Source organism: Canis lupus, chromosome 34 (genome assembly GCF_003254725.2).
Source record: "Canis lupus dingo isolate Sandy chromosome 34, ASM325472v2, whole genome shotgun sequence".
Classification (NCBI taxonomy): Eukaryota; Metazoa; Chordata; class Mammalia; order Carnivora; family Canidae; genus Canis; species Canis lupus.
Window position 1 is genome coordinate 34,965,219 of NC_064276.1, and position 27,996 is coordinate 34,993,214.

The 27,996-nt window shown below is 36.7% G+C and overlaps 1 protein-coding gene and 1 long non-coding RNA gene across 7 annotated transcripts in view; one reads left to right on the forward strand and one right to left on the reverse strand.

Annotated features, from left to right (window-relative positions):
• Positions 1-27,996, reverse strand: part of LOC112645949 (uncharacterized) — a 53,005-nt gene that overhangs the window by 11,263 nt on the left and 13,746 nt on the right. The gene's annotated exons all lie outside the window — the stretch shown is intronic.
• On the forward strand, positions 102-27,942 carry SKIL (SKI like proto-oncogene). 6 transcript variants are annotated; one of them, XM_049105647.1, is made up of 8 exons: positions 107-294; positions 1,146-1,202; positions 1,966-3,696; positions 16,904-16,997; positions 18,473-18,705; positions 22,124-22,365; positions 22,654-22,878; positions 23,540-27,942. In XM_049105647.1, the coding sequence occupies exons 3-8, from the start codon at positions 2,592-2,594 to the stop codon at positions 23,696-23,698; spliced, it is 2,058 nt and encodes a 685-aa protein (XP_048961604.1). In that variant the 5' UTR covers positions 107-294; positions 1,146-1,202; positions 1,966-2,591; the 3' UTR covers positions 23,699-27,942. The 6 variants fall into 6 exon arrangements, with proteins under 6 accessions (XP_048961607.1, XP_048961604.1, XP_048961606.1 ...); XM_049105649.1 differs by lacking the exon at positions 1,146-1,202 and having other exon boundaries at positions 1,890-2,187; positions 2,628-3,696; XM_049105650.1 differs by lacking the exon at positions 1,146-1,202 and having other exon boundaries at positions 102-294; positions 1,890-3,696; positions 22,654-22,809.

Consider the following 27,996-nt stretch of genomic DNA (forward strand, 5'->3'; position numbering starts at 1 on the left):
CCCAGTAGCCAGACGGCGCGCGCCCGAGGGGGGGGGGAGCGGGGGGCGGGGGGCGGGGCGGCGGGGGCGCGCGCGCGGGGCCGCCGCCGGCTCGGCTCGCGTCCCCTCCCCCCTGCCCGCCCCCGGGCGGCCGGAGACGGCGGCGGCGTCTGCGGGAAGCCGTGTGTCTCCGCAGTGACGTGGGCGGGCCGAGGGCTCGGTGACGTCAGAGGGCTGTGTGTAGCGATGTGTGTGGGGTTCGGAGCGGCGCCGGCACAGCCGAGGGGAGCGGGCGAGCGGCGGCGGCGGGCACAGGTGCGGCCCCGGGGCGCGGGGGACGCGGCGGCGGGGGGCGGGGGGCGGGGGGCGCTGGGGCCGGGGCAGGGCTCGTCGAGCGGCGCGGGGCAGGGGCGCGGGGCAGGGGCGCGGGGGGCGCGGGGCGCGCGGGTCCCGGTCCCGGTCCCGGGTGCGGTCGGGGCGGGGGTCCCGCGGCGGGTCGCGGCTCGCGGACCCCGGGCGGGGGCGGGGGCGGGGGCGCGGGGAGGGCGCTGCACTTGACCCGGGCGGTCGGGACCCCGAGACCCGGGCGCGCGGCGCTCCCCGCCCCCCCCCCCCCGACCGTCTGCGCTCCTCGGGGATGCCCCGGGCGGCGGGCGGCGGGCGGCGCGGGGATCCCGGCTCGCGCCCCGGGCGCCCGCAGACCCCGCCGCCCCGTGGCCCCTGCGGCCGGGGGTGCAGCCCGAGGGTGCGGGGGTAGCGCCCGGCAACTTCCCGCGGCCGGGGCGCGCGGGGCTTTCCGCAGCGGGGGCAGCGCCGGGAGGGCGCGCGGGGTCGCCCCGAGACTGGGGGCTCCCCCCTCCCCTCCCCCTCCCCCTCCCCCTCGGCGTGCACAGCCCGAGGCGTCCCGGCCTCCCGCCTCTCGGCGCCCCGTCCGGCTCCGCGCAGGGTGGGTGGGCGGGCGCGGGCCGAGGATCTCGGGGCTCGGGGCCCCCCCGCAGGTCCGGCCCCCGCCCCCCCCGCCCCCGCCCCCTGCCCGCGGTGGGCGATCCGCGCCCTGCCCCGTGGCCTTGGGCCGCCACCCTGGGTCCTCCTAAGGTGAACTGCTGGGAGTTGGGGAGGCAGAAATTTCCATTGATTGGATTTCTTTCGGATTCTCGCTCAAGAAGGAAGTGGAAGAAGAAGCTTTTCTCTTTCCCTCTTCCTCCATTTGCATTCTTTGTGAGGTCTGTCTGCCGTGTGTGTGTGTGTGTGTGTGTGTGTGTGTGTGTGTGTGTGTGTGTGTTTTGTCCGGGATTAGTCTGGTTAAGGATGGAGATTCCCAGGAGTGGAGTCCGGGAGCTTTTGGCTTCCATGAAGCACATTCACTAACCTTTTAAAGGGAAAGTTAATTTTTGCCTACAGTCATTTCAGAAAAAAAATAGCATACGTGGACTAGGTGAATCCATGCACTTAAAATCGTAACTTAGTTCCATGTGGTAGATATCTTAACTGCTATCTGATTTTTTTTTGGGGGGGGGGATGGAACTGGTGTATATATATATATATATATATATTTATTTTTTTCGATTAAGAGCTGAAGTAATGGATTACGGTAAAGTGGCATACCTGAGAAAGCCTCTGGCACTGAGTTTTGGGTGAGATGATCTATCTAAAGACTCTTCCTATTCTGAGTTGGAGTAGCCCTCCCTCTCCCTTTTGAGGAAGACTATTGCTCCCTTTACCCATTCTCCAGATTGCTTTCCTGTTTAAATGAAGCTCTTCTACTTAACTGGTGCTAAATTTAAAGAAGTCGCTCACGTCACCTTTGGTAAAGTGAACTCAGTCTAAGATTAAGAAACTAGTTTCACACTGACCCTTTGGCCTCTGGAGCAAATTCAAATATAACTCTCCCCCACCCCTTTCTCTTCCAGATTAATTAAAAGAAGAATGAACAGTAATCCATGAAGATAACTGGGCAACCTTTTTTTTTTTTTTTTTTTTTTTAAGGTATCATTTTTAACTGTAGGAGTTCAAGTGGAGTCAAAAGCTCTTCCCACTGGTGTGAGGATTTATACAAGCCTTCAGTTTATCAACACAGACCAACAGATCATCACTTTTAGAGAAGATACTTTTTTCCCCCCTTCTTCCTTTTTTGGTGTCCTCGGTGCCAAAAACTAATTTCGGGAGCGACTCTTTGATTTGTGTTTGTGTCCAGGTTTTGTGACACAAGTAATCACACAAACTTTTCACATGTTTTGCCTAAAACCAAACCAAACCACTGCATTGATTCTGGACTTCTCGAATTGAGAGAATTGTTAAGTGTACTTTAATGCATATATTGGAAGAATTAAGAGAAAAGGCTTCTTCATAGGTGTGCCTCTCAAAATTATATTCTCTATTATTAGCGACAAAAGAAAAAAGTTTATAGCACTGGCAGTGAAATTATACTAGAGCAGAAGCAGAACCAGATCAAGTTGCAAAATCTATTAAGGGGATTTCTCTGAACATTGAGATTTTCTGTGAGAGTAAGTTACCCTAAGTATTGACACATACTGCTTTTCTCTCTTCCAATGAGTGACTAAAAGAACAATGCACATTTCAGACTTACTTATTTAACACGACAGTTTTTAGCCATGGCAAACCTGCAGACAAGTTTTTCCCTGCTTCAGGGCTCCAGTAAAAAACTGAATGGGATGGGAGATGATGGCGGCCCTCCAGTGAAAAAAATGATGACAGACATTCACGCAAACGGGAAAATGATGATCAACAGCAAGATGCCAACCGTGAAGAAGGAACACTTGGATGACTACGAAGTGCCAATGGAAACTGATGGGGAACATGTCAAGCGAACCTGTGCCTCTGTGCCTGAACCTTTACATTTAAACCCCAGTTTGAAACACACTTTGGCCCAGTTCCATTTGAGCAGTCAGAGCTCTCTGGGTGGCCCAGCAGCGTTTTCTGCTCGGTATTCCCAAGAAAGCATGTCCCCTACCGTGTTTCTGCCTCTTCCGTCTCCTCAGGTTCTTCCTGGGCCACTGCTCATCCCTTCGGATAGCTCCACGGAGCTCACCCAGACCGTGCTGGAAGGGGAGTCCATTTCTTGTTTTCAGGTTGGAGGAGAAAAGAGACTCTGTTTGCCCCAAGTCTTAAATTCGGTTCTCCGAGAATTTTCGCTCCAGCAGATAAATACCGTGTGTGACGAATTGTACATCTATTGTTCACGGTGTACTTCAGACCAGCTTCACATCCTAAAGGTCCTGGGAATACTTCCATTCAATGCCCCATCCTGCGGACTGATCACGTTAACTGACGCACAGAGACTATGTAACGCTTTATTGCGGCCACGCACTTTTCCCCAAAACGGTAGCGTACTTCCTGCGAAAAACTCATTGGCCCAGTTAAAGGAAACTGGCAGTGCCTTTGAAGTGGAACATGAATGTTTGGGCAAATGTCAGGGTCTCTTTGCACCCCAGTTTTACGTTCAGCCTGATGCTCCGTGCATTCAGTGCCTGGAGTGCTGTGGAATGTTTGCACCCCAGACATTTGTGATGCATTCTCACAGATCACCTGACAAAAGGACTTGCCACTGGGGCTTCGAGTCCGCCAAATGGCATTGCTATCTCCATGTGAACCAGAAGTACTTAGGGACACCTGAAGAAAAGAAACTGAAGATAATTTTAGAAGAAATGAAGGAGAAATTTAGCCTGAGAAACGGAAAGAGAACCCAATCCAAGGCAAGTTTTGTTTTGTTCTGTTTAAATAGTAATTTTGAATAATGGCAGAGGTTCACTTTGAAATCAAGGCTATATTTAGACTATTGCTTAACCTGTGCATTAAGAAGCTGTTCCTGCTCACACAACACAACAAAAAATACTGGTCTCTGTAATGTGTTATGTTTGTGTTACACATTTTAGGCTATAAAGTGCTTTCCTGTGTGTGTGTGTATGTGCTCGTTTGATCTTCCAAACAACCTAGTGCAAGAAGTAGGATTATTCCCATTCTACAGATAAAGAGAATGAGGCTCAGAGAGATCAAGTGGCTTTCCTAAGATTATACAGCCAGGGAGTGGGGGATCTGGGGCTTCTTTCTCAAGTCATGTTCTCTTTCTTTTTCACACATCCTGCTTTTTGATGACTAGATCTGTTGTTGTCCTAGGACTGGAGATAATTTACACTTTGGTGTTATTTCCATTTGCAAATGGTGTAATAGCTAGCCAAAACAATCCTGGTTGTAGGCTTCAAACAGCATCTTTCAAAGGTAGATCTGGGATTTCTAACACTGTTTCTGTACCTGGTATTTAGGCTTGATCGGTATTGGAAATAAATGGAAAAGGTAGGTTTATCTGAAGAATCTGTGATTCCAGTAAGCAAGGTTTTTTTTTTTTTTTAAAGAAATAACTTTAAAAGAATATGATAGCTTTAGAATAAAAAGATATTTTTAGACTAAATATTAATATAAAAATCTGTCAGTATGGAGATCGTAAACATGTTTCCACCACATTATCTGGTATCTGAAGATCTTCATTCTAAGAGTTTGAATGCCCGGGTAAAACAAGATTTGGGTTATTAAATATCCAGTTTGTTGATCTGGTTTTAACGTATACTTTTCTACTTGATTAAAATCCATATACGAGCTAGCACTATTTAACACTTACAATGTGGCAAATGTTCTTGAGCGGTTTTACGTGTATAATTTTATTTGATTCATACAACAAAAGATTGGCCATGTTTCATTTTAAGAATCTAATTTTCCACTCTTAGTTTTTATTTCTCGAAAGAATCTCTGCCTTTTCTACTTCACAGACGAAATGAATGAGGCGTATTAAATGACTGAGGCTTATTCACAGCAACATTAGAACTTGGGCTAGAGCCTAAGATTTGGTGTCATGTGCTTTATTATGGTACCTTTAAGGTTTTGAGGGAAATTTAGTTACAGTTTAGTTTTAGAACTATGATTTGCTTCTGAAGCTCAAGAGGGTAATTTTAGACTCGAATTCAGGATAGTTTGCTACTTGCCATTTCCAAAGGGTCAGCACTTTGAGATTCCTTGCCTGTGGCTACTAGATAAGTGTATATTGTTCATGTGCAGTTATTGACTGATTTTAAAGCAGGATTGACTTCAGGCCAGTTCCCAAATTGCAGGACTTGCTTACAGCTGGATTGGCCCCACGCTGAAGTTTGTGCTTGGAAATTATCTACATTCTCAAAACGTGGCATGCTCCTTTTGATATTTGTGGTATCTTGCCCTAAGTCAATTAGGAGCCCTACTCTTACATGCCCATAGGTGACCACATTACTTGCCAGATGTTCTTGCTCCAATAATCTTCATTGCTCTAACATAAGCATTTTTGGGATAAACTACTTTGCCTGATATTCCTGCTCTGCGTTTGTGAGAAAAAGCATCTGAGAGCCAATGATAAAGGTTAAAAAGAAAAATGATGAATTTACTTAACCGAAACTGAATGTGCCAGGATTTGGGTAAAATTGAAACCATTCTTCATCTGGATGTAGTCCTTTATTGTCTCAGAAATTATTTATTTGAATTCATTTTTTTATTTGGGAAGGTCCGAGATTTTTTCCTTCACCTTTTGGCTATGTTACCTTTTTGCAGATTTACTTCAGTGTTTTGGTGTATTTTGTTAGTATTTCCAATTTTATGTGAATTTTCAGCAATTTAAGGAAATTTAGGAAGATTTCTAGTAATCAAATCTTTAGGAAAGAAAACTTTTGACTTCATGTGTATGTGTATATATATGTATATACTTGAGTGGTTTATCATGCTTGCCACTTCATATTTTGAAAGTTTACTCCTTAAAACTTTGTGAGGTAGTTCTTTCTTGAAGGTCTGTGAACAAGGCTTCTCAGATGAGATACCAGCCCCAGATGGGTCACATGTTCCAGGTTGTATAACTAGTGGGTGGTGGAGTCAGGAGTCCAATGCAGTTCTTCTGACTTGACATCTAGTAGTTTTCACAGCTTTTCCCTAAAGCAAACTTAGTAGTAGAAACTGAATTTTGAGAAACAGTAACTTTTCCTATCAATTTCCCTAAGTATACTGGTTCATAAACACTGTATTAACTTGAATTATAAACTAAGGTATATAACTGGGAGGGGGGCGGCTAGGAGATATCCTTGACTGGGGAACATTTTTTATTATCTTCTGTGAGTCAGTGAGTCGGTTGCCAAACAAACCAAGTAGACCCAGAGGAAACTCATTTGAAAAAGTCAAGACAGGCTTTCTTTCTTTCTCTCTCTCTCTCTCTCTCTCTCTTTTTTTTTTTTTAAGTACAAGAGTATACTAAATATATTAATCTCTTATGTAAAGTACCTTATGCTTACTGTGAATGCTAATGTAATTCAATATATTTTGATAATTCAGTATGTTTATATAGTTTACATAGTCAAAGTATTGTCTTAGATTGAAAAAACAAAATTATGAAACTCAATAGGCAGTTGATTGAAATGTAGCAACTGTTAAACTATTTCCAAGGGTGGAAATTATATTAGTAATGATCACCAAACTATTTGCATGACTAATAGCTACATTTAATTTGCATAGTTAGTAGCTATATTTAGATGGGAGAAATAAGTGGTATAAGGTCAGTGTTCTAAGTGAGGAACTGGCTCTATGTAGAAACCAAAGGTATATTTTGAACTCTTTCTTACTCAGGTCACGACAAGAAACACATTTGATTTTAGATCTGCCTAGGTGGCTTTGCAAAATGGTGTTCTTAAACTATTTATTTCTTCATATCACCAGAGCTTTTTGTGCTTTTTGTTAGAAATATGGTTATTGTATTTTACCATGTGTGAATCTATGCAAGAATGCCCTATTTCTTTTCCAGTCTTCAGTGGGTATTATTTATTTGATCTAATTCTGATTTTGTGGATCTTACATTTTTGTCTATGGATAAAAGGTTGCTAAGCAAGTTGATCATTTTAAAAAAAATATTTTATTTATTTATTCATGAGAGACACACAGAGAGAGAGGCAGAGACACAGGCAGAGAGTGAAGCAGGCTCCATCCAGGGAGCCCGATGTGGGACTTGATCCCGGGACCCCAGGATCACACCCTGGGGCTGAAGGCAGCCGCCCAACCGCTGAGCCACCCAGGCGTCCCAAGTTGATTTTTTTTTTTTTTTAGTTTATTTATTGAGAGAGAGAGTGTGGACACGTGTGAGTGGGGAGAGGGGGAATCTCAAGAGGAATCCCAAGCAAACTCCATGCCAAGCCCGGAGCCTGGTGCTGGGCTTGATCCCATGACCCCGAGATCATGGCCTGAGCCGAAATCAGGAGTGAGACACTTAGCCAACTGAGCCACCTAGGTACCCTGCAAACTGATCATTTGTAAATAAAATTTGGAGGGTAATATTTACTTAAGATTATTTCCAAGCAAGTTAGAAAAGCCCCCTTGTAGTCATAGGTGGTTCTTTACTATTACAGAATGTGTCTGACAATCTTTAAGGTAAAGATGGTGTATATGCCCTTATGTATTTTTTTTTAAAAAGATTTATTTATTTATTTTCAAGAGAGGAAGAGTGTGAGTGCACGCATGAGCGCAAGTGCACCTGTGTTCAGAAGTGGGGGGAGAGGCAGAGGGAGTGTATCCCAGACCCCTTGCTGAGCGGGAAGTCCAATAGGGGCTCCATCCCTACAACCCATGAGATCACGACCTGAGCCAAAACCATGAGTCAGTCACTTAACCTAGTTGGTTTGAACCACTCAAGTGCCCCATGCCTTGATATTTTTTTAAAAGAGTAAAATTTAGATTTCTAACATTCAGACTTGATTACTCTTATGTAAGTAAAATATTATGGTTTTTACTCAGGAGAAGAAAAAAAACCCTATAGATTATCTACAATGCAAACAAGATGATGTAAAGATATCAACTAAAACTTTTTTTTAAAGCCCATTATATGTTTTGCTGTTTTTAGTTTTGCATTTTCCTTTCAGTTCATCATTTTTGCAGAGGTCACTGGAATAATAGTACAAAAAATTTTTCCCGTCTTGTAAATGGTTTTCTTTTGTTTAGGAAATGCATTTCTTAGTCCAAACCTAAATGAGGTAAGGAAATAAACTAGAGAAAATGGGCAACTACAAACAGTAGTGTTGAGACAAAATGTGTTCCAGTAACAGTTGGGGCACATTTGGTGGTAATCTGTTATATCAGAGATATAGTTTGCATTTTGTTATTAGCATAAGTTTTGATCAAGTGGGGATAAAGTTAGAATCAGATTGTTTGTGCTCATATGGGGGACTAGTATGAATATTTTTGTCTAACTTTTAAAATTAATAATTAACTTCATGAGTTTAGAGACTTTTTCTTATTTTTCCAGAATGTAAGTTTAGTGCTTCGCACGTCAAAGGCACTCAGTGAAATCCTTTTTATAGTTGCATAAATTTTTGAAAAGCAACACTGCATTATATTTTAGAATATTTGGAGTTTTTTAGAAAAATGATGGTTCTATCTGGAAATAAACACATATGTAATTTGCAGATAAACTGTTGAATGAGATAACTGACCCAAATAAGAGAATAGAAGTGAAAGCATTTTGGAGGTTAAGAGTCTAGAAGTGTAGGGTGATGCTTCAAACTGTTATTGAAATATTGAATATATATTTGGGGACTTTTCCTTCCCCCAAACCATCTTCTTGACTTAATCTAGAATTATGTGAAGATATTTCTAATACAAATAAAGTAACTGAGTATTGGGTTAAAATGTACTCACTCTTAATTATTTGCACTCATTAATTATACTGGTTGGATATTTACTTACTAAAATGAAGTTACGCAAGAAGAAAAGTCTGAAACAGGTCTATTATAAGAATTATGTTTGTAAGGACAAATTATGTTTTAGAAGGATGGTTCAATGAAATCTTAGAACGGCTTTGGGAATAGTGCCCCCTTATGGTTTAGAAATTACAGAGCCTGTATTCGTTTTTTTTACCATTAAAAAATGATAAAACATTTATAAATGTTAACACTTTTTTAAAAAGCTTATGATGAACTTAGAAATTTATTCTTTTTGGTCTGAGAAATGGGGAAAAATTAAACTTCAAGGAAGAAGATAAAGGGTATACCTGAATCAATGTGTAGGCAGCCGATAGTGTTCTCATAGCTATATATGTATTAAAATTTATGCCACTGGGAGAACAAGGAAGTAATCAAGAATTGGGTTAACTTTAATCTCTTTAGAATTCTGGAGAGGAAAGTGTGGAAGTGGAACTCAATTTGTTTAAGAGGTAGAACTAGTTTGGGAATAGCTTTAGTAATGGCTAGAACCTTTATCTTGTCCACATGCAGAATTTTGTTCTAATGAAGGATCATAACATAAAATAACTTAAAAATCTTATTAGATTGCAAAAGCAAAAAAAAAAAAAAAAAAAAAAGAAAAGAAAATATATGATTAAATTCTAAACCTTTTCTTAAGGTGTAGTTTGCCTCAATCACTAGATAAAGTATTACAGCACTATGCAAGGCAGAAAAAGGAATGAATAGGAAAAACAAAATTACTTTAACTCATTTTGATTTCTAGACTTAAAAGTGGGTCACAGATGTATGTACATAAAAATGAAACCCAGGCCCCCTAGGGCAGGAATTTATTTTCTAGTTTCTGAATCTAGAATATGGTAGATGTTTAATAAAGGTTTAAATAACTGAATGAAAAGTCTTTCTAGCCCCATAAAGTTACCAGTGATTTTCGAGGATAAAAACAGTTTTAATTTTAAAGTGAAGTGGCATTTTTTTTTTTAATTTATGGTATTGAATTTATTTTGAGATTTCAAATAGCACTATAAGTGCATATTTTGTTTATGTTATGGGGACAAGGAATACAAAAGTTTAGGAAACTCACTAAAGACCATTTTGGTAACAGTAGAACTTTTATTCCATGTCAAAAAGTTATTTTTGGTGCGATTATGAAAGCAATATAGGCATTGTAGTAAATCCTAAAGAAGCCCAAAGAAGAAAACAAAATTTCATAATTTGTAATTGTAACATAGAGTGATAATTCCTTTACATATGTAATACTTTGTAAATCGGTGCAAAAACACTGGCACAGTACACAGGTGTTCTTAATACAGGACCAGCTGTTGAAATAATACTTTTGGACCAATTTTAAGACAGTTCACTTGGAGCAAGGTTTATCTAATTGCAATTTGTCGTTCATGTAGTAGGCTTTTTCATCTGGGCTTCCATGAAAGGAGAATTAAGCCCTATAGAAAATGACCTGAGTGAAGGTTTCATCAGTTCTCCTAAAGATGGTATATAGTACCATTCTAAATGCTTTAGAGTGAAGTTAATTCGTTGCATAAAATGGATGCCTTGGGGCATTTGGGCTTGTCTCTTGAGAACCCCAGTTGAGAAGGGCCAGGAGGGTTATGAAATCAATTTAGAGGGTCACCAGCATTCAAACAAAATGAAATAGAGTAAAGTAAAAAATAGACTACATTGCACATAATAAAATTAATCTACATTTTGATATTGTCAATATCCATTAATTGAAGGCGAAAATGATCTGAGATCATAATTTTTAAAAAAGCATATGTGCTGAAATGGGATAGAAAAGCAAAATGTTAGATTTATACAGATATTTTGGTGAAAAGACATATATGACAGGAAGATTGCCAAGTTATTGTAATATTAAATGGATTGGACACTGTAGAATTCCAGTATAGAAAATTTTATTTTTAGGGGCATCTGGCTGGCTCAGTTGAAGGAGCATGTGACTCTTGATCTTGGTGTTGTTAGTTCTGGGCCCACATTGGGTATAGAGATGAACTTAAATAAATAAATAAACTTAAAAAAATTATTTTTAAAAGTACCTGGAATTTATTAACAGGACTTATCAGTTTTGCTCCTTTTCCTTCACATTGTAAAGGGAGTGATAACATGCTACTGACTTCACATGGTTTTGTTTCCATAAAGGATTTCAGATAATAGTGTACCTTATAAAAATATGAGCCTTTGCTATTCCTGTGAGCATAGTTAAGCACTTTAAACTTAAAATTGGTTTTGTGAGATAGGTGGTATCTTTCAGTGTGGGGGAGCAGCAGGCGTTGCTGTAACTCCTGAAGATCTGTCTTTGGTAAGTTAGTGGAGGTGCTTAGATCATATTGTTTCAGTTTTGCATCGTGTTGATTAATCTAATAATTACAATGAAGCAAGGCACAAGGCTAAGTCTTAAAGTCTCTTAAGTAGTTATTTGCTACCTTGCAACACTATTCCTATTTCAGTTGAAACACTCATTCACAACATGTTGGAAGTATTGAGGTAACTTGATCCTTTAGTGAGAGATTCAGTTTCTTTCAGTAGGAGTTGTTGGCAGCTGTGTAGTAGGGTGTCTTTGTGTCCTAAAATCATTTATTGGCCACTTGAATGGCTTAGTATTATAATAACACAGTACAAAGATCCTGACAAGTCTATTCACTATATACCTAAGAAGCTATTGCTTAGCTATGTATTCAGTTATGTGTTTAGTAAGGTTGCTAATGATTTATGTTGGGCTTGTACAAAGTAATGTATGCTTAATATTTAATATGTATTATATTTTGCTTCTTATGTAAGCACATCAGAGGGGTAGTCTGTTAAATTTACCAGTCTGCTAGTCCTTTGTATGCTTACTGTCTCATGAATACCACAATTTAAACATTTATCTTTTATAGCTCTTCCTAAATTCTGTTTTAAAAAATAAATTTTCCACATATTTAAAAAAATTTAATTTTGATTTTTGGTGAGATTTTGGCAGTCCCACCATTATGTTGAGGTATTACGTCGATTTCTTTAGTTCATTAATGTTTGTTATTCATTAAAGATAATATTAGTCTGATAATTGCAATTAAAAACTAGAGTGCCGCCTAAAAGCAGTTTATTATTGGAGGTAAGTCTAAGAATTGTAAAGGATATTTATTTATTTATGTAAGTACAAATTGGAATGTTTATATATGAATAATGCTGAGTGAGTGGGATTGCTTTTGTATCTATAAAATGGCAACTAAAATGTTTTGTGTTTTTTTTGGTAAATGAAATCAAGTTCTCTAAATTATTTGTCATTGTAAGACTAATAAGCATTGTGCCACCAAAATACAATAGTTCTTTATGAGGAAATCTGATTATCAAAGGATCATGTGTGTATAGTAAGTCGAAATTTAGAGGAACTTTCATAAAGCATTTCCTGATGTTTATTTAAGATGAACTCTTCTATACATTTTGGAATTGTTTAAATTTTGCTTTCATAGACATTATTTGTTGTTTAGTGACTTAGAGAAAGAACTTTGGAATGAAATAATATGTCTAAAAATTTTCCTATGTGTTTCAGATGAGGATGCCATCTGTTCATTTTGTGGTAGATAATGGTGGGGGAAGTTGGGCATTTTAAGATGTTTAAGGCTCTAACTTAAGATACTAAGTGATCTATTTCTCTCCTTTGCCAAGTAATGTATTCTATTTTAATGTTTAACTACACAAAATGAGTAAGTTATTCATTCCTACTTTGAAAGGTAAGATAAGAGGTGATAGATGCTCATATCTTGGTATCTGATTTTTATTCCTGATCAGTAGTAGCATTACTGCTGTGCCATTTAATTATATTGTTCTTTTTTTAAAGACCTAATTTGTATGTTGACACAAATGCAGAATAGATGAGAAAATCTGGCATGCCTGTGAATTTTCTGTTGTATAATATGTGCTTTTCTTAATTGTTTTTAACACACAGGGTAAGTTGTTATAAATGTGTTTATGGCTTACCACATGTTGGGTAAAATTAAATCCCAACATCTTATCATGGTTAGTGTTATATATTTCCCCATCATTTATATTATTTAATTTGTAGATCTGATTTCTAAAAATACACCCCAGAGACTGTTGGGCTTCTTTGGTACTTCATGGAGTAGAAGGATATTGAATGTGAAAGAGCCTGTCTTCTCAGTTTCACGGTAGCAGAGTAACGTGATAAAAGGCCACCGTGGGAATTAATGAGCTAAGCCGTCATTCAGAATTTATTCAACAAATAGTTATTAGTTCCTGCTATATTCCAGGCATGGTGCTAGGTACTGGAAATACAAAAGTAAGGAAGATGGTCCTTGACCTCAAGCTGCTGTTGAAGTGGAGGCTGGATAGCCACTTGTCAAGGATTTTGAATGAGGAATACAGACATTGGCTAGTGGACTGCACGAAGGGTCTTTAAGGAAGGTTTCTTTAGAACCTGTAGACTGTGATTTTATTAGGTTGGTGTGAGATTAGAAAATAAAGGACAGAAATTAGGGATGGATGTTTAAAATGCTAGCAATTATTTATGGTGGCACCTGAAGTTTAGAGACCTAGAAATAAAGATGCACTGAGTTTGGATCGTGAATAAAAGTAAAACTTAACACAAATCAAGCTGTAGAGTTTTGAAATGAGTGTGATCAAAATTAAGTCAGATTTTTTTTTTTAAACTGAGTCAGATTTCAGGTCAAGATCTTTGGGTGAGGAAGTTTAGAACTTGCTATTTTAAAGATTTGAGATTCCAGATATAATAGAAAAAAAACTTTTGAATATATAAGTCAATTTTAGTAAATTGAACTTTAAAAATCTGGGAACAGTTGATATCTTGGGCAGTAGATCCAGAATTATTTTAGATATGAAACTGATTTAAAGTGGAACTTGCTTTATTTTTTAAATAATGAGCTTAACAAAGGATTTCTAGAAAAAAATTCTCATTTAATTCAGGCTGATGTCCTATCTCATTGATTTGTTAGAGTGAGCTTATCCATGCTTATTAACACCTCTTGTCATACAGTGTTGGGGTGAAAAATGTTCTGCCTAAGTGAATTTTCTGGATGATGAAGCTACTCTTTTTAGCAGTGTGTTTTTTTTTTTTTAACTTAAACCTTTTTCATGAATTCTAAAATGTCTTAGTTTTCAGTCTAAGTGGTAGGTATATAGTTAATGGTTTATATCATTTATAATTATTTGTATACAGTATAGTATTTATATCTGGTATATATATTGAATATAACTATGTCACGTTAACTCAAGACTTCTTAAACATCAGTTACTGTACTGTGTTGTGATGAAGGTAGAGAACAATGGAGATATTTTAAATTATTTGCCCTTGGCTTATGATAAAGCTCTCCTATTGTCTTGCTTTTTGAATCAGTTTTTGTGTCTGCACCTTGTAATTCTCCTCTCTTTAGGCTATCAGCTGTCACCTGGTATCTGTCATTTAGTATCTATTGCTGGCATTACCTTTTCTAATTTACTGGTAGAACTGAGCTATAGGTTGAGAAACTGTCAGCAAGTGATTGGCACTTCTTTAGAATATTTAATCTGGACTGTGAGTTTTTTCTTTTTTTTAAGATGGTATTTGTTTATTAGAGAGCACGCATGCACAAGTGGAGGGCAGAGGGGTGGGCAGGGGGAGGGAGAAGCAGACTCCCCACTGACCAGAGTGCCCGATGTGGGGCTCAGTCCCAGGACTCCAAGATCTTGACCTGATTAAGCCACCTAGGTGGCCCAAGATTGTTTGTTTGTTTGTTTGTTTTAATTGTATAGAGCCTAGAGGCCCTTATGGAATACTGAACTCTTAAATCCTTTGAAAATACCATTACGTTCCCTAATCTGATGGTTTTGTCAGTTTTTCAAATTCCTGTTCATTCTTAACCAAAATGTTGATCTTCTGCCAATAGAAGTTACCATATTTTTATTTTTTGCTTTTCATTGGTCTTAAATCATCTCCTGATTGGTCAGATTTTGTAATGTTTGCTCCAAAAGTGGTTTCCTTTTCATTTTCAACCCATTTTGTTTTGGCTGTGGGTTGTCCGATTTCTTTGGAGTTTCTTCATTCTAATTGTTTTCCTCCATTAGCAGGAACTCCCCCAATCAAACCATGGACAGTTTATGAATAGATTTTGCTTCAATCACAATTGCTTACATCTGTAGATCTGTTTCTGTTCCATTTTAGTAGTTTCTTGGTTCTAAACTGGAATATTAGGACATCAGACAAAATAGTTTTCCTAATTTCTTAGTATTTGGTGGCTGTCCTCTAAGCACTGAATTATTGGGTGAGGATGTCATTTCCCACACACCTTACCTAGTTGAAGAAGAGAGTGGAGACTTTCAGAGGAATATCCAGCACTCCTTTTTGTCTCAGTTTTTCATTATCTCATTCTCCATTCTGTCCTCTCTTATTCCATTGGGGTTGTCCATTAGCCTCCTGTCTTTATTGCTCTCCCCAAACCTTGTCTCCTTTCAGCTCCCTCCTCTACTACATGAGTCTTGTTCCCCCTTTAAGAAAACTATTTTCCCAAGAGGGAAGGGTAGTTATTGTGATTTGAAATATGGCGCTGTTGGATGGTGGTAGTGGGGAGGCCATATAGGACCAAAATAAAGGAGAAGTTCGTTGTCACGGGTTATTTTCTTTCTCAGTTTCTGAACTTCAGTTTTCTAATCTATAAAATGGAGGTCATGATACCTACTTAAGTACTTGTTAGAATTAAGTAGGGTGTATAAAGTTATTAGGTAGATAGATGTTCATTAAGTAGCCAGTTAACTCCTCCTTTTCCTTTATTCACATATATGGTTTGAGGAAATATGGTTTACGATAAGTGTTAGCAAACACAATAGTTTTGAGTTTAGCCTGCTTTGTGTGTGTGTGTGTGTGTGTGTGTGTTTTTCCTGGTGTGTAAGATGTTTCTTAGGGATCAATTGCCTGGTAAAGGAAGGGAGTGGAGGCAGGATTGTGTGGAGGGAAGGTAAAAATGTGCACTGCCGTCCATCTCATCGGTGTTTTGGCCAAGCTGTCGAGTGAATAATGCCCATTTGAGTTGTACCATGTTAGGCTAAAATGTCTGCTCCTTTGGACTCCTCCCTCCCTCCCTCATATCAGGCACCGTATCAGCTGCCTAGAGAAAGACACAAGCCAGCTTTGAGGAGTTTGCTCACAGGCTGTGCTGCTCAGGTCCAAGCCGACTTCTTGAGGCAGACCCTCTGAAGATCTGTAGAGTTCTCTCTGGGCAGCTCTCTCTTCCTGAAGGCTCTATCAGCCTTGGTCTTTCTGGACGTGCTGTCCGTCTCCTCCACTCAAGGTTACTCTGTGAGGCTCTACCTGGGTTCCCTTGTCTTTTTAATTATTGTTTTTCCTTTTTTTTTTTTAACGTTTCACTGTACTTTTTTTTTAAAATTATACATCTACCTATTCATCCGTCTATCCACCTTTTTTTACTTCCAGTTTTATTGAGAAATAATCAACACACATTACTGTGTAAGTGTGAGGCATACAGCACGATAGTTTGATTTGCAGATATTGTGAAGTGATTACCACAGTAGGTTCAGCTAACATCTATGCTTGTAACACAGTCTGTCTTGGTCTCTGAGGTGCAGTGGGGTGCTTTAGCCTCACCGCTTCCATCCTCCCATTTTATAAGATGCTCTCAGTGTGTCTTGTTCTTGAATAGGGGTTTGTTTTTCTTGTGAGGGGGAGCAAAGTCAAGAACAACCTATGTTGCCATCTTAGTGACATCACTCCCCTGGCAAAGTATTTATTGATAGAGACTGTTATCTAATCCACTAACACATACTGTAGGGAAGGGGTATATGCTCTCTGATTGTGGCAGCAAGAAGAATCTGAACTTACCAAAGCTGTTGTACATTTGCAAGGTGTACTATTTAGAATGGATTTTAAAAATAGATTCCTTAGTACGAAATTTTATGAAATTCTTTCTGGTAATCCATGGTTCCATGCATACTGAAACTATTTCTGTGATGGGACAGTTCACGTGGTTTTGAGTGACAAGATTTGGTACTTTAAGGGAAAGCTGCCTTATTAGAAGAGGACTCTCAAGTAACGTGACTCTTATTAGTCAGGGTTCTCCAGACGCATCCAGTGGCCCTGTCAAGTTGACACATAAAATTAACCATCATGTATTTCCTCAATGAACTTTTTCCTTTCTGCATTTTTCTACAGATAGATACACCATCAGGAATGGAATTACAGTCATGGTACCCTGTTATAAAGCAGGAAGGCGACCATGTTTCTCAGACACATTCATTTTTACACCCCAGGTGAGTGGGTATTGGCTCATTTGTTAATTCACTCATTTGTTCATTCATTCATTCAACATCTGTGTGTCAGGTACTGTTCTAGTTCCTGGGAAGTCATTATTTAGTTTTAGGCTTGTTAATGAAATGAGTCATAAGTTGTGTTGAATTTTTGAGATAACCGTTTTTTGGTGTTTTATGTTCTTTCTAGGAATTTGTTATTTCCCTTTCACCCTAAAGTAAAAATTGGAAGTTTTCCTTTAATTTCCTTACTTCTCTTTAAGAGGTAAACCAACTCTACAAGAGTTTGGTATGCAACTTTGATATTTTACAAAGAAATGTTTTGAAACTCAGAAGCTTTCTTAGTAACCATGTCCTTCAAAATCCAGCTTCATGTTTTCAATAAAAATGTACCTTGGATTATAAACTTTTTATTTATTCCTAGATTTTTATTGCTGTAGATACATATTCTCCCCAAACATGGTAATGAAGCATCTCAGTCTTATTTACATTTGCAGAGTTCCTACCATACCTATTGTGTTTGAAATAAGTCTTTGGGCAATATTAAATCTGTCAGTTTTCTTAGCAGAATACTGAGTTTTCATCCTCAGAATTCATGTAATTAGTAAAGAAGAACAGAGATTACTGTATAAAAAAATGAGATGTAATGACTTAGAGTTTAGGGAATGAAGTAGTACATCAGTAAGTGGTTGCATCTTTTGGCTAAAGGTTATACAGATTACAGTTAATACTTCAGTATCTAGCTCAAATTTGTTCTATGGGTCTCTCAAATAATCTGAACAATTTTATGTTTTATGTGAGCTTTGAGCAAAATTGGTAGTTCTCCCTTCAATCTTAGTTTTGTACAACTTATTGAGGTTTTATCAAATTAAGAAGTACTAAAGTATTTCAGAAAAATTGCTCTGTGGGGTTTGAAACAAGTAGGACTGCCCAGCCTCAGTAGCTTCGTGGTATTCAAAGTGCTATACAAGAAGGGCCCTGGGAGCTCCTCATCGGGCCTGTGGTGAATCATGAATCAGGCCATAGCTTTCTGGTGTGGGATTGAATCAGCCTGTATAAAAAAAGAGCAAGGATTCCTTTCTTTGGACCTGTAGCGGGCAAGAAAATGGTAGTGCCTGGTCTTTTTTCTTTGTAGCATAAGCCTTACCTATTCAGGGCTATTAAACAGCTCTAAAGTGCTTCATGCTTTTAGTTCTCAGGTGGTTTTGAGGGAAGGAGATGAGACTAATTTTCTTTCCCAGTATCTCTCTAGTGTTTAGAAATTACTTTTTGCAAAATAACAAAAATTACTCATAATTTTGCACTTACTCTCTAAAGTACTGAAATTTTAAAGAATTCTTTTCTATGATCCTTATTTTCTGAGTTGTTATGTCGTCTGTGTTAGTATAAAGTTTTTTAACCATAGAAATAGATTTAACATATTTTGCTTTTTTACCCAAATATAATATGTGTCTTATTTTGCCTTTCTGTGTTTTTAGCTACTACTTATACATGTGTGATAAAGTGGTTGCCCCAAATGTGTCGCTTACTTCTACTGTATCCCAGACTAAAGAGGTTACAAAGACAGAGACAAGTAGGTCCATACCAAGACAGTCAGAGAAGCCTCATAGTAGTGGGAAACATCAAAAGATGGTGTCTTACCCAGATGTCTCACTGGAGGAACAGGAGAAAATGGATTTAAAAACAAGTAGAGAATTATGTAGCCGTTTAGGTAAGTATTCAGAAATTATTTTTTTTAAATCATATATCTAATAACTATGTTTATTCATCATTTTTTTTTTGTTTATTCATCATTTTTAAAGAGGATTTCTATTTAAGAGCGTGTTCCAGATCATTGAAGCTTTTATCTTAAAAAAAATGTACCTTTTGAAATTCTGAGTGACTACTTAGAACCTCAGTTCTTACCCCTTTTTTTAGAACAGTTATAGCTATAGAGGCTAATGATAAGTGTATGTAGGCTACATAGTTTCATACTGCAAGTGATTTTTACGTGATTGTTTTTTCCTTTTCCTGCCCTTTTTTGCTGTCAGTTTTCTTCAGAAGGTCCTTTCTAATTTGCTGTGAACTGCGAAGCCATTTTATAATGCTAAGAAGTATTTTGGGGCACCTGGCTGGATCAGTTGGTAGAGCATTGTAACTCTTGGTCTCAGGGTTGTGAGTTCAAGCCTCACGCTGAGTGTAGAGCTTAAAAAAAAAAAAAAGAATAAATATCTTAAAAAAAGAAATAATGCTAAGAAGTACGTAAGAATAGTTAGGTATAGGACTCAGGGAAACTTAGCCATGTGATAAGCAAGAATTGAAGAATTGAAAACTCATAGCTCTAGGAGCCAGGCAGATGGCATAAAAGCAGAATGCTGGCTAGACATCTTTCAAGAAAAAAAGAAAAGCTGCCTAGTTACAGTGTCTTTTAAAATACTGTGGACCAAGTGAGACATGTCTGTTCAAAAGCTGCCTATTTTACTACCTATATAGCAGCAGAGCTTTGCTTACAGCTTAGACAAGTGTAAGTAACAGTTATTTCAGCTTTCTTAGAGTAGTTGAAGAGCCCGTTAATCATTAACTGTTTTAATAGGTAATTGAGATTCTTTGGGGGGTTTCTGTACTTTAATTATGAGATTTTCAAAATTCAACTTTCTTTGGATTTAAATATGGCAAACTATAATTAGAATGTACTATTATGTCATATTTGTGTTATATTTTATTTCCCAATCTAATTCTAGTGACTTTTAAAAAATTGTTGGTAGAGTTCATATACTATAAAATATACCCTTTTAATTAAGTGTGCAATTTAGGGACTTTCAGTAAATTCACAAAGTTCAATAATCACAACTGTTTAATTTCAAGACATTTTCATCATCTCAGAAAGAAACCCTGTAATCCATTAGAAGTTATTCTCTATTTTCCTCTTTCCCCAGCCTCTATTTATTTTTTGTCTTTATAGATTTGTCTATTCTGGATATATATGAAAAATATTATGTAATATGTGACCTTTTATTGTCTGGCGTTTCACTTGGCATAATATTTTTTTAGTCCATGTTTTAGCTAGCATATTTTAGTACTTGTTTTCTTTATATAGTTTAATAACATTCTGTTATTGTATAGTTAAATATACTACGTTTTGTTTATCTACTCATCAGTTGATGGACATTAAATTGTGTCCACTTTAAAAAAAAAAATAGGCTCCATGCCAAACATTGGGCTTGAACTCATGACCCCAGGATTAAGGAGTCCAATGCTCTACAAGTGAGTCAGCTGGGTGTTCCGAATTGTGTCTACTTTTTGGCTGTAATGAATAAAGTTGCTGTGAACACTTATGCACATGTTTTAATGTAGACATGTTTTCATTACCTTTGGATATGCATTTAAGAGTGAAAGTCTGGGTCATGTTTAACATCCTGAGGGGCTGCCAAACTGTTTTTTAAAGCAGCTGTACCATTTTCCTTTCTACTAGCGGTTTATGAGGGTTCCAATTTCTTAGATCTTTGTCAACACTTGTTATTGTCTCTCTTTTGATTATAGCCATCCTAATGGTTGTAAAGTGGTATCCATGGTTTGGATTTGCAATTTTCCAATGACTAATGATATTTGGTGCCTTTCTATGTTTTATTGGATCTAATCAGATCTTTTGCCAATTTTTACATTGGGTTGTCTCTTTACTATTGAATTATAAGTTCTTTATATTTTCTGGATAGTAGACCCATATCAGATATATGATTGCCATTCTATCAGTTGTCTTTTCATTTTATTGTTGGTATTTTCTGAAGCACAAACGTTTTATTTATTTTTTGTTTATTTTAGAGAGAGTATGCATAAGTGGAGTGGGAAGAGGAGAAGGAGGGAGAGAGAGAATCTTAAGTAGGCTTCATGGTCAGTGCAGAGCTGGAGTTGGGGGGCTCAGTCTCACAGCCCTGAGATTGTGACCTGAGCTAAAATCAAGAGTCAGACGCTTAACCAACTGAGCCATGTAGTTACCTCAAAACAAAAAAATTTAAAAATCTGATGATGTCCAATTTATTTTTTCTTTGGTTGCTTATGTAGGTGTTATGTTTAAGAAACCATTGCCTAATACAAGGTCACAGATTTACATATAAGGGTTGTAGCTCTTACATTTAGGTCTTTAATCCATTTTGAGTTAATTTTTATATACAGCGTGAGGTTCAGTCTCACTCTTTGTATGTGGATGCAGTTGTCCCAACATTATTTGTTGAAAAGACAATTCTCTCCTGATTGAGTTGTTTTGGTGCCCTTGTTGGATATCGTTTGCCCATAAAAGTATGGATTTATTTCTGGACTTAGTATTTATGCTAATACTACACATAGCCTTGATTTCTGTAGCTTTGTAATAAGCTTTGAAATTGGGCAGTGTCAGTCGTAATAGTTTATTACTCTTTTTCAAGATTGTTTTGGCTATTTTGGATTCCTTGCTTTTTCATATGAATTTCTGCATCAGCTTGTCAATTTCTGCCACAAAGTCAGCTGGGGTTTTGATAGGAATTGCATTGAAAAGGTAGATCAATTTGGGGAATATTACTGTCTATCTTAGTCTGTTCAGGCAGCTATAACAAAAATACCATAAACCGGGTGGCTTACACCACAAACATTTACTTTTTACAGTTCTGGAGGCTGGGAAGTCCAACATCAAGGCACCAGCAGGTTTGGTGTCTGGCAGAGGCCTGCTACCTGGTTCATAAATGTTTGTGTTCTCTTCAGACGCATGATGGAAGTCCTCAGGGCATAGATCCTATCATGAAGGCTGCACCCCCATGATCTAATTATCTTCCAAAGGTCCACCTCCTAATACCATTATTTGGGGCATTAGGATTTCAACAAATGAATTTTGGGATCACTAACATTCAGTTAATGATACCATCTGAACAATATTAAATCTTCCAATCCATGAACGTTGGATGCCTTTTCATTTATTTAGGTCTTTAATTTTTTAAATGATGTTTTATAGTTTTCATTGTATAGGTCTTGTACTACTTTTCTTAAATTTATTCTTAAGTATTTCATTATTTTTTATTTCATATGTAAATAGAGTTTTTTCCCCCATTTCATTTGTGGGTTGTTCTAATGACTTTTTAACAGTGATATTCATTTTTTTGTTACTTCATTTTTGCCTCTCAAAGATCCATCAATCTCAAGTAATTCTACAAGTAAAAAGAAACCTGAGTCTACCACTTGCAATTTCACCAGAGACACAAGCAAGGCAGGAATAGACCATGATACCGCCGCTTCATCTCCACTTCTTGTCAAAGATATCATTTGCGAGGATGACAAGGGAAAGATCATGGAAGAAGTAATGAGAACTTATGTAAAACAACAGGAAAAACTGAACTCAATTTTGCAAAAGAAGCAACAACTTCAGATGGTAAAATTGTTATCTAAATGATAATCTATTATGAAAAGATACTTTTTGCATATTCTCAAGAAAAGTCAAGAGAGGTATTATAGATGTGTTTAAGATTTAGAGTTCTACACTCATAAGCAGGGTTTTTAAAAAAATTTTAGAGAAAATAGTTTTCAAGATAATTACTTTTATATAAAACTGATATGACAGCTGAACTTTAGATGTTTTCTGTCCTGTTTTTTTCTGTATTGAAATTTTTAGCATGATGGAAGTAAAATAAAAGTTGTATTGTGATTCTTTATATTACAGGAAGTTGAAATGTTGAGCAGTTCAAAAGCCATGAAGGAACTCACTGACGAACAGCAGAATTTGCAAAAAGAGCTTGAATCTTTGCAGAATGAACATGCTCATAGAATGGAAGAATTTTATATTGAACAGAAAGACTTAGAGAAAAAATTAGAGCAGGTAATGAAGCAAAAATGTACGTGTGATTCAAATTTAGAAAAAGACAAAGAGGCTGAATATGCAGCACAGGTAAGAATTACTCAGTTTGTATAATGTTGCCCTTTCAGTGTGGAAATTGAAGGTGTTACCTTCTCTATTAAATTACTTTTTGTCAAGCTCATTTCATTGGGCAAGATTTCAAAATAGGTAATTCTGTTAAACACAAGTTTATAGCATATCATCCAAGATGATTTTTTTATTGTGATTGCTTTATTAAACTTTCCTTAGGTTTCTGTAGTTCAGTTGCCCAAATTGCTAATCTCTAGCTGTCTGAATATCAAATGTTGTATTATCTTAATGTAGTAAATGGGCTTTCAGATCAACAAATTAACAGACATAAACTGTTACCCACTATGTTCAAAAGCACTTGAGCAAAAAGGAGTAACAGCTCACAACTTGGGGAAGATGAACAAATCACCCTTAACTTGAGCAGGCTGTGTGAGGGGTACACTAAAGTGTAGGACACGGTGACAGTGGTTTAGTGTTAGTTCTCTTGACCCTTTGTTTTTCCCTCAATTCAATGTTATGTCAAAGTTGGATGAGTATTATTAGATATTTAAGAGATTGTAATATGCACGAAACAGTTCATTTTGTAAAAAGTAATTTGAAAGTGGGTCTTTGCCATGGTGTGAGGATTAAATGGAAAAACAAAACTGAATGAGAACTAACACAAGTCTTTTAAATCCCTCAGTTGGCCGAACTAAGACAGAGATTGGACCATGCTGAGGCCGATAGGCAAGAACTCCAAGATGAACTCCGGCAGGAACGGGAGGCAAGACAGAAGTTAGAGATGATGATCAAAGAGCTGAAGCTGCAAATTTTGAAATCATCTAAGACTGCTAAGGAATAGAAACCTTTATAGAGATTCATCTGTGTATTCCCAACAGGGTTTATTTTTGTTTGTTTATTTGCTTTGGTTATTGAATTCTGAATAACTTGTCTGCATGAAGATAACTAGGCATCCTATCCATTTGTAGATCAGAGAAAGTGAAGAGATTATATATTAGTACATAAATTTTTACATTTTCCAAATGAATGAAAATGTATGTTTCTTTGTACTTTTTTTCAACCAGCTTAGAAACAGTACTATATGGTTTCAACTATTAGATAATCTGCCTATATTTCTAATGCAAATTTAGCAGTTGTATACTTTTTAAAAGCTGCATTGTGTAATGGATAGTTGTGGTCAGTTTTGTTACCCATATTTCAGACTCAATTTTACATACGATGGTGGCTTCATATTTCAAAAATACGGAGCTACTGAAGGAATTGAATCTATTTTTTTCATTAACACAGCCTCCTTTCTAAACGGATACAGTATGCTCATTATTACACATAAAATTTGCTTTTATTTTGTTCATATTATAGAACGAATTTCCACCAGTTCTCTTTCTTTTTTAATGTCTCCTAAGAGACATTCTGTCAAGAGGAATTTCATTGATGAGGTTATAGCACACCCCATAGGCATAATGAGGAAGGATAACATACTCTGTTATACACTGCTATTAAATACAAGAAGCAGTTGTAATCTATTTTTTGCTTTAAATGTGGTTATATTTAGAATTTCTTTTTAATGCAGCAACTTCAGAAGAGGGAATAAAATGTAATTTTTGAACTTTTGTTTATGTTGTTAATAGAGGTGTGAAAATATTAATGTTGAGAAAAAACTGATAACCATTGATGTACATCAGTTTGTATACAATCCATAACCCTCCTGTACAGTTTTTATATGTAGTTATGGGTCTTACTGAAATTTATATAATGGATTTGTTTTCTGTAATGGGTTTGTTTTTCCTTAAAATGTAAAATATTAAACACCTTGAAGGTTATTTTGGATTTTTGTATGTTTAAATGTTAAGTCTTATCAATATTTGCACGAATGGACCATTGTCAATTACTACTTAATATCAAAATCAGGAATTTACAGTCAGCTGATAGTGTATGATAGGTTAATATAGGGAAGTTTAGTTACCTGCCACTAAAAGGTTTTTAGATAATTTTTAGAAGATAAAGGAATTCCATAGTTTGGGGGAGGGGCAAATCTTCTGCACTTTTTTTTGCACAGAAAAGTTTGTCATTCTTTAATGGCAAATTTCATATTCATTAATTCTTGGCTTAAGAAATACTAGGTAAAATTCTTAGTATGCATTTATTAAAGGAACTTTCCTGAAGCTACCATTAATTGACATTATTATTCCAGGAATTTTCTGTTTGTGTTCTCATGTAGAGTACTGTATGAAATAACTTGAGAGCTAAATTTATTTTTTAAATAAATCAGCTAGAGTTAAGGTTATATACTATTCCTGGTATAGACGACAGATGCTCTACTGATACAGAACTTCAAAAATCAGTAGGTTATCATTTAGTCAGTTATTTTCATATTTTGCTTAATGGTACTTACATATCCTAAAAGAATTTTTGTACTTTTCAAAGTATAGTTTCTTTACTAGAGTGTGATGTAAATGTGTATTTTCTATCTTCCATTTAAATTTTTACTATATTAACCCTGCAATTAATTTGTTGTTTCTTGGACTCCTCAAGGAGGAACAAATGTTAAAAATGATATACCCTCCTAATACCTTTTATTTAGATCTGGAGAAAGAAAAATCACAAAGACAGTTTATGATAGTGTTCATTTTAGTTGTGTCAGTTAAGCTTTTTGGGAGATAACTCAAGCCCCTATAATTTCATTTTTCTAATTTACTAAAAAACTTTATGCTTATATTACTTAATAAATGACAAGCTTACATAAGTTTCAACCCAAAACCTCTACAATAAGTTGCTTAATCTTTGAAGTATTTTATTTTAAAATTCTAAGCAGTGCTTAAACATCTTTAAAATACATAAACTCTTAATTTAGAATTGAGTAAAAAAATACTTTTTCTAATCCTTTGCATTAGAAAAACCTGCCACGTGAAATTGTATAGTCTTCATTTTCCAGAAGATACATTGATGTGCCATAGGTTTCTGTTTAACTTCCTTGAAAATAGAGATTTTAGTCAATTGTAAATATTATACCTATTCTAGTTAAAAGTAATTTTAAGTTAAACTGCACCACATAGGTTGAAAATAGAGAGATTTTGTAATACTTTAAAAGTGGCCTCTGCTGAAATATCCATATAAACTTATTCTTCTATTCTTTGCATGCTCATTTTGTGTGTTGGTTGCTAGCTTAAAGTTTGTTTTGGTGTTAGTTTTTGTGTGCCAGTTTATTAGGCAAGCAGATTTTTCCTCAGACTTTGTAATATTATTCTTTTTAGGAAAAATATTAAAATATTTACTTTAAAAAGCTGCATTAAAGGAACGGCCTATCAAAAGTGCTAGAGCATCTTAAGGAAGAAAAGATAGAGTATTAGCTTACTGGGTGATGGGTGATGTTTAATTTGGGTGATGATAGTTTCTATACTTTAAACATTGTGAGTAAAGGGTACCAAATCTATAAAGGCAGTAAATGTAAAACCTGCTGTCATTGAGGAAGCTCTAAACCAGCCTGATTTCACAAATGCAACTTGTAACACTATGAAAGGATTTGACCAACAACATAAGTTTGGCTTGTGCTTTAGTTTTGTAAAGCATATTCTTTTGCTTGAATTTCTGTGTCCATGAGAGTCAGGATGTTTTATGCTTCTTGAACTAATTTTATAACATATTTAATATATTACCAGTTGAGATATAAAATCATTTGTACATATTGAATTAAAAACCAGTTACTAAAGTAGGTGAAATAGACTGAGTACAATGATATTTGCAGGTTATACATAGGTTTTGGAAGTCATGACCAAACAACCAGTTTATTTGCACATCTGTGGCTTCTGTTTGAAGGAAAGTAGAATGATGAGGAAACTCGAGTAGTAAGAAGCATGTTCAAGGTATTTCCCTAAAATTAATTGTCAAGCTGGTGCTGAAAGTTTTTGATCAGCTTCTAAAATTTTCTTTTCAGTGAGTTACATTTTGATTCCTTAGGGGAAAAATCCTCATTTTCATTTGCTCTTATGCATTTAATCCGCACGACAGGACATTAAAAATCAATATAATGAAAAGTTGTGCTCATACTGTACACCTGTTTCTGTGCTTAGAACTACTTGTTAATTTTTATCGAAGCTGTCAGCAATAAGGGACACATTACTGCTGTATTATACATTGTGGGATTGAATAAACAGCTTAAATTTTTTTCTAGTATAGGATACTGACGCATTTCTATTATTGGAAGAAATTTGTATGGGTATTCTATATTGCATCTTGTTTAAAAGGACAGGTTTTTTTGTTTTGTTTTTGTAAAATCTTTACATTTTAGATGGCTTCTAAAACTGTAATGCAATCTGGAGCCTGTTTCTTTAGTGATAGAACTAACTGTCTTACATAGTGCTACTGTTTTTGAATTAGCGATCAAATGTAAAAACTGAAATTTAAAAATTAAGCCCAGAAAACAAAAATGTATTAAGTTAGCTGAATGTAAAAGAAATTTATAAGACTTTTTTCCTTCAATATAGATACCTCACTTGAAAATAAAGCACAGCATACTTAAAGTAGTTCTAGTAAAAAGAAAAAAGTCCCACAAAAGAATTGCTTAATCTAGGACAACTTTGGGGGAATTATAGTTTGGGAGAAATAAAATATACTTGCTTTTAACCATCCTGTTAGAAGTATTTGCTTATCCTGGTAATTTTAAGCCAACACAGTAGTCTTAAATTATTTCTGAATTTCTAACCTGTGAAGGCAGTAAGTGAAATAACTGTTCTGCAACTGTTGAAACAAGTTGTTGACTATATTGACCATAAATCAATTTAAAATTTTGCCAATGATGTACAGTTTTATGGTTAAAATTGCTGTGGTTGGTTGCATCACATGACACACAAAACTGTCCTCTACCTCACGTGAAATAAATATTTTATATGGTTTTACTATAAAAACAAGACTCATCTATCTGGTCACTTAGTTTACAAATTTTGAATTATATTTATTGAAACATGACATACTGTGCTCTCAGCTTATACCTCAATCGTATTTTGTGCTGTTTTCCATTTTCATGCCCTGTAAATAACTTGTATAGATTGTGGATTAAATTCCAAATAAAAACTTTTAATGCCAATGAAACTGATTGAAGCCATTTTAGTATCCTGTGTGAGCTCAACTTTCTCGTTCCTTAAG

Excerpts from the sequence above, each read along its gene's own strand:
- SKIL (XM_049105647.1), top strand. The coding sequence starts at position 2,592 with ATGGCAAACCTGCAGACAAGTTTTTCCCTGCTTCAGGGCTCCAGTAAA. Across the intron at positions 16,998-18,472 it reads CATTCATTTTTACACCCCAG|CTACTACTTATACATGTGTG; the intron begins GTGAGTGGGTAT and ends CTGTGTTTTTAG. Across the intron at positions 18,706-22,123 it reads AGAATTATGTAGCCGTTTAG|ATCCATCAATCTCAAGTAAT; the intron begins GTAAGTATTCAG and ends TGCCTCTCAAAG.